The sequence below is a fragment of the Myotis lucifugus genome, unplaced genomic scaffold (assembly GCF_000147115.1).
Source record: "Myotis lucifugus unplaced genomic scaffold, Myoluc2.0 scaffold_5, whole genome shotgun sequence".
Lineage (NCBI taxonomy): Eukaryota > Metazoa > Chordata > Mammalia > Chiroptera > Vespertilionidae > Myotis > Myotis lucifugus.
The window spans coordinates 14721597-14731738 of record NW_005871053.1 but is presented as its reverse complement, the minus strand read 5'-3'; the positions used below and the strand labels follow the sequence as shown (position 1 = coordinate 14731738).

The window sequence follows — 10142 nt, the reverse complement described above, 5'->3', positions numbered from 1 at the left end:
CGCTCCCCAGGCAGTTGGACATCCTTAGCACTGCTGTGGAGGCGGGAGAGGCTCCTGCCACCGCCTCTGCGCTCTTCAGCTGTGAGCCCAGCTTCTGGCTGAGCGGCACTCCCCCTGTGGGATTGGGCCAAAACCAGCTCTCTGACATCCCCCGAGGGGTCCCAGATTGCGAGAGGGTTCAGGCCAGGCCAAGGGACCCCACCAATGCACGATCAGGGCCGGGAAGAGACATGGGAGATTGGCCAGCCAGGGAGGGACCACGGGAGGGCTCCAGGGTGTTTCCAGCCTGTCTCTCTCAGTCCTGATCGGCTGGACCAGCAGCAAGCTAACCTACCAGTCAGAGCGTCTGCCCTCTGGTGGTCAGTGAACATCATAGCGACTGGTCAACCAGTCAACTGTCTGCCTCCTGATGGTCAGTGCATGTCATAGTGAGCGGTTGAGTGGCCTTAGCATGTTTTAATTGGTTGAACAGCTGACCGGATGACCAGACACTTAGCATATTAGCCTTTTATTATATAGGATTAGGAGATATAAAAAAATTTTAGGGACAATATTTGCTCCTGAATGTTCATTTAGAGTAGCAATTTCAACCTTTTTGATCTCATGGCATAAATAAATTGATAAAATTCTGCAGCACACCAAAAAATATATTTTTTGCCAATCTGACAAAAAAATAGGTATAATTTTGATCTGTTCACAATAAACTACTATTGTGTTGGCTATTGTCATCTTTTCATTTGACAATCTAAAGGAAAAGATCTCAGTGCCCCTGATTAAATGGTTAGGTATTGCATGTTTTAAAATTCTTGCAGTACACTAGTTGCAAATCGCTGCTCTAGAGTAACAAACTAAGAAACAGAAGTTGTACATGTAAGTGGGTATTAGTGTATATTTCACAATACATATTAGTATGTTATAGTAATAAAGAAATATCTTTATTAAAAATATCAAATATGAATAATGACCTGTCATCTCATCATAAAATAAAACATCATAAAGTCACTCATGATACTATTTCAAAATTATGTCTTTCTTTCTGCTCCATAAGACCTAAGCTCAAAGGCAATGTAAGTCTTACTCTGCCTACCATAACTTGTCATAAAGTTAGACACACAATAAATGGCACTTTAATTGAAATAAAAGTTGGAATTATGACAAATTAAAGAATGCAGGTTTTTAAAAATGCAATTTCAAAGTTACAAATAATGAGAAGATGGGACCAATATTTAATTTTTTTCTTTTGTACAAGTGAGGATCTGCCGGGTTTACAATATGAACCCAATCCTACTTCACCTCTGAAATAAGAATACCAGAGACTTATATATAAAATGGCCAAAAAGAAAAAAGTGCTAAATCTCCTAAATAAGCATCACATAAAAAAAAATTACTCTATCAGATGCTCAAGGAAAGTTACCAGGAATTAGTACAAAATTTTTTAAACATCTAACATGGAATCTTCTCCATTACACATTTTTTATGCCATGATTATCAAACGTTTGAGTTTTCCTTAAGAAATATCTGATGGCTCTATAATCAGTTCTTAGAAATTCAGAATACAAAATTCATACTTTCCCTACTTATTATCAATGATATATTTTATCCAAAAGAGAAAAATACATAAATCCAATGTTACAATAGTAAGGTTTTGTTTTATTGTGTTTTCCACATAGAGAGAAAGAAGTTTTTTTTGAATGAAAAATATTCATCACAAGACAATCTATTAACTGAACAGTAACAAATTGAATTAAGTCAGTAACAAATAAAATTTCACTTTAAATGAGTCAAGTATTCTGCATTTAAAATTCAATTTCACAAACATTCAAGATTAGTGAATTTTGGTAAGAAAAAAAAGACAAGAAGGAAAAAGACACCTTTTCAACAGATAGTAAGTTATAAAAGATTTTTTTTAATTGCTTTGGGAAAACACAGTATTGTTACTTAAGAAAAGTCTTTTAAGAAAGACTTAAGTGCTTCAAACCAAGTGGGCTTCAGAATAAAAAATATTTTAAAATTTTCCAAGAAATTAAAGTTTTAAAAATAGTTTACTGCTTATTCATTTAATTCCATGTTTAAGGAAACATTTGACAGATCAGTAAACAAAAGGAAAAAAAAAACATTTACCTGCATTTTCATGTAATAAATTCTAAATCTATAAAAATTTCCTGGTTTGTGTATAAAGGCCAATGTTTGACCTTCATTGATCCATTTGTATGTAGTTAAAAAAATACAGTATCAAATCTTTCTCCCTTCCTCCCCAAAACTAGAAGAAATATTTTAAGTTGTGAGTGTGTGAATGTAGTTGTGCATATCCTTGAGTGTACAAATCACACAAACATCACTTTACTTGGAAAATTATTTTCATCATACTGTAAACATATCTCCCCCTACATACAGACATGTCAAAAGAGTCTTTGGTATTATTAATTATTGTGCTTTGAAATGGAAACAAGGGATTTCCGTAGCAACGCTACAGAGACATTGTAAGATATAAATAAGAAAAATGCACTTGGAATAAGTTACAATTAGCTGCTTTTGCATAATTTTCAAAAACTACAGTGTATGCCTAGTCACAGTTTTATGAGAAAAAATATCTCCTTTTCAACTCCTTAATTTTAAGGAACACTTAATCATTTTGGCTAAAAATCCATTTTTGGAGTGGATCTGATGGATTGCAAGACACTAAGCTCGGATGCTCTCCATTTGCTGAAAGGCACATCTTTAAGGATGGATTATATAGAAGTAGATCCTAGAACGAAAGGAAACACAACAGACATTAAGTTTTAAGACTCAAAGTTAACTCATAAATACAAAAACTACTTTATGGTCTTGTAAGGACAGAAAAAGAAAAAAAAAAAGGCCTTTCTTTTTCTTTGCTATAGCCTTCAACAATTTATGAGAAACACCTAAGATTGTTAGCTCTTCTGATTCAAACAGCCCCTGTGTTCAAACTACAAGACAAATACAAGATACTCTCAAGGCTACATTTTTGCATACCCCTCCTCCCTGCTATTTTCAGAACTAAGGGATAATTCGCACCAAGGTTTCTCTAGTTAATAGAAAACTCCCTTCCCCCCTTCAAATAGGCTTCTTTTGAGCTCTTCATAACTTTTGCTCTAAGCATGTTTTACAAGCTTGCGAAAAATATTGGTAAGACACCTCCCTAAGGCATCTGCTGGTATTGTCTCCTGAAAAACAAACTCCACTTCAGCCTCAAATCCCCCTCCCTTCCTTGTCACCTAGCAACAGCAGCCATTACCCTTTAAAACAGCGGTTCTCAACCTGTGGGTCTCGACCCCTTTGGGGGTCGAACGACCCTTTCACAGGGGTCGCCTAAGACCATCGGAAAACACATATATAATTACATATTGTTTTTGTGATTAATCACTATGCTTTAACTATGTTCAATTTGTAACAATGAAAATATATCCTGCATATCAGATATTTACATTACAATTCATAACAGTAGCAAAATTACAGTTATGAAGTAGCAATGAAAATAATTTTATGGTTGGGAGTCACCACAACATGAAGAACTGTATTAAAGGGTCGAGACATTAGGAAGGTTGAGAACCACTGCTTTAAAAGGTGAAGCCCGGTTTTTGCTTCTTGCCCCTGTATTGATTAGCAATGCATGGGCAGGGTCCTCTCCCTTGGAGGAAAGTGAAATAAACTTCCTCTCTACATCCCTTCTTTTAGTTGTGAATTCCTTCTCAGCCCAAGTCACAGGCCCAAACCCTAACAGGTCTCATCAAATCTAAAGGAAAACCTGCACACCAAATATACACCATTCTTAACTTGTTATTTTCTAAGATCAACTATGTCTGATAAAATCTTGTTGGTTTCTGGAGTAAACACCACCAATTATGCCACTACAGAAAGTATTATATAAATGAAGAGAGGTATACAGAGCAAGGTCTCAAACAAGTTTTCAAACAAGAAACATTCCAGCTATATATACCCATAAGTGACAAACTCTTTTAAAAAATGTAAGTCATAAAAGTCAGTGTTCTTGCATTTCACAAAACAGTTTTCAGATAAGAGTTACTAGATTCCAGCTAATCCCTAAAATATGTTTTTTAAAAACAGAAAAGAACTTTTGTGTATTCTCTTAGTTCTAAATTCACAAAAGGGTACTCAAACAGGGAAGAAAAGAATTGAGCACTTCAGGTAAAATAATAATAATAATAATAATAATAATAATGATTTTTCTTTTCTCTCTGCCAAGGAAAAAAGTATGTCTATTACAAGACGCATTATAAGAAACTTTAAAAAGATAAATATGGGCAACAATTATTAATAATTCACAGAAGTGTTGATCTGCATAAACCATGCTTTAACTAAGCAGCTTTCCAATTATTTTGTTCCTAAGAGTATTTAACTCATATATTCTCTTTTATCACATTGGTAAAAAAACAATAACAAAGTTAAGAAAAGCTCAGGGTCAGAGCTCCAGTGGCGCAATCGGTTAGCGCGCGGTACTTATAAGAAAAGCTCAGAAGTTCCGATGGATAACATTAATACAAAATGTTTCACCTATGTTTCCAGATAAGCAATTAGAGCTATTCAAAACAGTAATTACATAAAGGGGTGAATTAACTGCACTGAGGTACCTTTTGGATCTCCCATATCTGTTCTCCAGTGGCAACTGTTTTGTGACCTTTGTAGGTACATGTCTTCAGCTGAACAGGACCTGGAGCAGCGTGGAGACATAACTCCTTCTGGATGTTATGCCGAATTTCATGTTGAGCAGAGTATTCAAAGTACTGTGAAAGACAGACTGCTGTTACTGACAAAAGCATCTATATGCTCAGGTGCAAAATAACAGTCCAACCAAAAAAATCAGCAACTTGCCCAATAATGAAGTCATGTCTACTTCAACAAGATAATACAGTAGGAATTGGGATCAGGAACATAAGCTGAGTTTTTATGATAGAAGATACTATAACCTTTCTCCAACCTGTTACCAACAGGAAGTTACCTAATGAAGATGTTATTGTCTCCTCCCCATTTCAGAAACTGGAAGTTATCTGGTAGGATGGAGGCTAGGTCAGGTACTCCATAGGAAGCTCTAGAAGCACCTTAACTGCAAATGTTCCTTTTCTCTTATTCATCTCAATTCTTGGCATTTTTATTTAAACTAGGAACGTTTAAAAGGGGGTAATCTCCTTGCCTCCGTGTCCTTGCCTGTAAGTTGGGTAAATTAATAGCTCCTACGCATTAGAATTATAAAGAGAAATGGGTTAATTTATGCAAACAATGATAATAACTGGCTCATGTTGGGCATTCAATACATTTTAGCTATTGTTACTATATTGATGCTCCTTCCTCCCCATATGTCCAATTAATTACTAGTAGTCCCTTCGTCCTACTGAATTGTTCTCTCAGATATTACCATCCCACCCATCCTTCCTTCCATATCCTAACTGCTCTTGTTCAGGCACTCAAAATCTCTACTGCAACACCTCCAGTTATCTGCAGTTTCTGCTCCTATACTTCAGTTCACTCTGCTTCAGTTCACTGTTTGTCTTCTATAACATTTATTTGATCCCCTACCTCCCCTGCTAAAGTGAGTCACTGCTGTTGCTAAGATAAAGTCCACATTCCTTAATTGGAACATGAAACTTCCATTTTCAATCTTTTATTATCTATTGTCCCAGTTATATACTACTAGAGGCCCAGTGCACTAATTCGTGCAAGGGTGGGGTCCCTTGGCCTGGCCGGTGATCGGGGCCGATCAGGGGAGCTGACTGGTGGGGGAGAGGGACCACGGGAGGTTGAATGGCTGGCCCCCCTGATTGGGGCCGATGGGGGCACAGGCTGGCTGGGGGAAGGGACCATGAGAGGTTGGCCGGTGGGGAAGGGACTGGGAGAGGTTGGCCAGCCGGCAGGGAGGAGGGACCACAGGAGGCTGGACGGTCGCAGGAGGTTGGCTGTTGGAGTGCACTGACCACCAGGGGACAGCTCCTGCATTGAGTGTTTGCCCCTAGTGGCAGTGCACATCATAGCAACCAGTCAACTGGTCATTCGGTCACTTAGGCTTTTATATATATAGATGCTCCTTTCAAACAATTCTACAAATGCAGAACATGTGTATCTATAACTCTAAGACTTTGCCCGATTGTGCTCTACCTGGAATATCCTTCTGGATCATTCTATGCCTATCTAACACCTTTTTATTTTTCAAAAGGCCAATTCAAATATTCCTTTCCTTGTTTAGTTTTCCATGAATTTGTTGTACTGCACAAAATTACATCCTTTTCAGGGTTCCCATAGTCCATCGAAGATAACTTTTATTGCACTCTATTGGAATTGTGTGCGTAGCTAGCTGGCTTCACCACAGAGCAAAGTCTGGTAGTGTAACTAGTAATAGCATTCATTACAAATCAAACATTTCATAATGTTGACATACCAAAGATAAAATAACTGAATATAACTGATTTTCAGTAATTAAATAATTAGTCTTAGCACTAATATTTACTGAGCCTTTATTATGTCCTATGGAGAGACTGTTCTATACCCTTTATGGGTATGACAATAGGCACTGTACAAACACTAGCTGAATTAATCTTGAGTTCCCTTGGTCTTAGTATCATGCCTAATTTACCTCCTTCTACAAATATTATGCCAGTCATTTTTATAACTGACAGAAGGAGACATTGAAAGAAAATGGGTTTAGATCATGAAAACAGTACTCTAGCTATATGTCTTTAAGAAAAGTAAATTTTAGGATTGCAAAGAAAGGCAGTCCAGTATTTTACTCCACACTTTTTTTTTTAGGAATGAATTTCCCCTTTTACCTTTTTTAACATATTTTTATTGATTTCAGAGAGGAAGGGAGAGGGAAAAAGAGATAGATAGAAACATTAATGATGAGAGAGAATCATTGATCAGTTGCCTCTTGCATACCCCCTATTGGGGATTGAGCCCACAACCTGGGCATGTGCCCCTGACCAGAATTGAACCTAGGACCTTCCAGTCCACAGGCCAACGCTCTATCCACTGAGCAACCAGCTGGGGCTCCACTCTTTTTTAAAAGCATTAAAAGGGGCATTATAAGGAATGGAAAATAGTTGAAGATACTTAGACAACAAAAAAAGCTGAGAACATTGGCTAAACTTGTAACTTAGAACCAGTATGAATAACTTGGAAGAGAAAGTGGAAGAAGCAAAACACTGTGTTAAAAAGCCATAATGAATATTACAAAGCCACTGTTCTCAAAACTGCCTGGTACTGACACAAGAACAGACATATAGACCAATGGAATAGAATAGAGAGCCCAGAAATCGACCCAAACCAATATGCTCAATTAATATTTGACAAAGGAGGCAAGAACATACAATGGAGTCAAGACAGTCTCTTCAATAAATGGTGTTGGGAAAATTGGACAGATACATGCAAAAAAAATGAAACTAGACCACCAACTTACACCATACACAAAAATAAACTCAAAATGGATAAAGGACTTAAATGTAAGATGGGAAACCATAAAAATACTAGAGGAATCCAAAGGCAACAAAATCTCAGACATATGCCGAAGCAATTTCTTCACCGATACAGCTCCTAGGGCATTGGAAACTAAAGAGAAAATAAACAAATGGGACTACATCAAAATAAAAAGCTTCTACACAGCAAAAGAAACCATCAACAAAACAACAAGAAAGCCCACTGCATGGGAGAAAATATTTGCCAATGTTATCACCGATAAGGGTTTAATCTCCAACATTTATAGGGAACTCATACAACTTAACAAAAGGAAGATAAACAATCCAATCAAAAAATGGGCAGAGGACCTAAATAGATACTTTTCAAAAGAGGACATTCAGAAAGCCAGGAGACATATGAAAACATGCTCAAAGTCACTAATCATCCGAGAGATGCAAATCAAAACAACAATGAGGTACCATCTCACACCTGTCAGAATGGCTATCATCAACAAATCAACAAACGACAAGTGCTGGAGAGGATGTGGAAAAAAAGGAACACTCATGCACTGCTGGTGGGAATGCAGACTGGTGCAGCCACTATGGAAGATAGTATGGAGTTTCCTCAAAAATTTAACAATGGAACTCCCATTTGACCCATTGATCCCACTTCTAGGAATATATCCCAAGAAAACAGAAACTCCAATCAGAAAGGATATATGCACCCCTATGTTCATAGTAGCACAATTTACCATAGCTAAGATCTGGAAACAGCTTAAGTGCCCATCAGCAGATGAATGGATTAGAAAACTGTGGTACAACTACACGATGGAATACTATGCTGCTGTAAAAAAGAAGGAATTCTTACCATTTGCAACAGCATGGATGGAACTGGAGAGCATTATGCTAAGTGAAATAAGCCAGTCAATGAAAGAAAAATACCACATGATCTCACTCATTTATGGATAATTAAGACCATTATAAACTGATGAACAAAAATAGATACAGAGGCAGAGCAACATTGAACAGACTGTCAAACTACAGCGGGAAGGCCGGGGAGGGTTGGCGGGGGGGGGGGGGGGGGCTGGTGGTAAGAGATCAACCGAAGGACTTGTATGCATGCATATAAGCATATCCAATGGACACAAGACACTGGGGGGTATGGGAGGCTAGGGGAAGGTCAAGGGGGAAAAAAAAAGGAGACATATATAATACTCTTTGTAATACTTTAAGCAATAAAATAATTTTTTAAAAGCCATAATGACTTAGACTGCCTTGCACAGCTTATTTGTCAATTTAATTGCATTATCAAAATATTTTTACTTGGCATATACAAATACTGATACAATGAATTTTTAGATTATAAAAATATAATTATCTGGTCAAAACAGTAGAAAAGAGCATGAGGAAATGATTAAGTTAGATGATATCTCAAAAACATGTAGCACTAGAAACTAAAATTCACAAAGTAGTTTAAATTCAATACTTGATTGAAAATAAATTTAAAGGAAATAAACCAAAATAAAATTGGTGGCTAAGTTAGGGTAACAGAAGCCAGAATTATCTTCTTAAATATAAACCAAAAGATATTATCCTCTTGCTCAAAACCCTCAAATGGCTTCTGTCATGCTCAGAATTAAATCCAAGGCCCTTAAGAAGGTCTGTAAAACCTGTATGACCAGGACCCCCCATTGATGTCACTGCCCTCAATTCCCACACTTCTCTTCCCAGACCACTCTGCTCCTGCACTGGCCTCCCGTGTGCTCCATGTACCTGCCACTGGGCCTCTGGCCTTTCATTCCCTGTGCAGAGGTTCTCCCCCTGGGAAATGGTTCCTCTCCTAACTCCCTCAGGCCTCGACTCTAAGGTCACCTTCTCAAACAGGTCTTCCTGAACCTTGAAAATTACACACACACACACACACACACACACACACACACACACACACTTCCCCCCATCCTGCTTTATTTTTCTTCATACCCAAAATCACATATTTCTTTTTTTCCTTCCTTTCTAGAACACTAGCTCCACCAGACCAGATCAGGGATTTTGACTTCACAACTATAGCAGTACATGTTACATTATAAGCTCTAAACAAATATTTGTTGGAAGAATATGTGAATTATTTCTCCAGAGACAAAACTATAAAAACATCTTTATGGCAATGATAAGAGAAAAGCTGATGAAACAATGTTATAAAATATATCTTCAACTTTTATGATAAAAACAAATATAATGCTATGCCCAGAGGTGTGGCTCAGTGGATGAGCATTGACCTATGAATCAGGAGCTCACTGTTCAATTCCCAGTCAGGGCACATGTCTGGGTTGTGGGCTCGATCCCCAGTGTGGGGCATGCAGGAGGCAGCCAATTGCTGATTCTCTCTTATCATTGATGTTTCCATCTCTCTCTCCCTCTATCTTCCTCTCTAAAATCAATAAAAATATATTTTTTTAAAAAGAAATATTAACCATTCTCTGTTAAGCATGATTTTTCTGACTAGAGAAAGCATAGTCTAACCCAGGGGTGGGCAAACTTTTTGACTCGAGGGCCACAATGGGTTCTTAAACTGGACCGGAGGGCCGGAACATGGAGTGTTTGTGTGAACTAATATAAATTCAAAGTAAACATCATTACATAAAAGGGTATGGTCTTTTTTTTTTTTAGTTTTATTCATTTCAAACATCCGGCTGCGGGCCGTAGTTTGCCCACGGCTGGTAA

General features: G+C 37.6%; 1 protein-coding gene across 4 annotated transcripts in view; it reads right to left on the bottom strand.

Annotated features, from left to right (window-relative positions):
- Window positions 1-869: 869 nt before the first annotated feature.
- Window positions 870-10142, bottom strand: part of GALNT3 (polypeptide N-acetylgalactosaminyltransferase 3) — a 53922-nt gene continuing 44649 nt past the window's right edge. For 3 of the 4 annotated variants that reach the window (XM_006083184.3, XM_006083183.1, XM_023745423.1), the window contains exons 10-11: window positions 4611-4763; window positions 1630-2746 (exon numbers count right to left, since the gene is read on the bottom strand). In XM_006083184.3, coding sequence (XP_006083246.1) covers window positions 2624-2746; window positions 4611-4763 — 276 coding nt within the window. In that variant the 3' untranslated portion in view covers window positions 1630-2623. Of the gene's footprint in view, window positions 2747-4610; window positions 4764-10142 lie in introns of all 4 variants that reach the window. The other variant, XM_023745428.1, reaches the window with a different exon arrangement.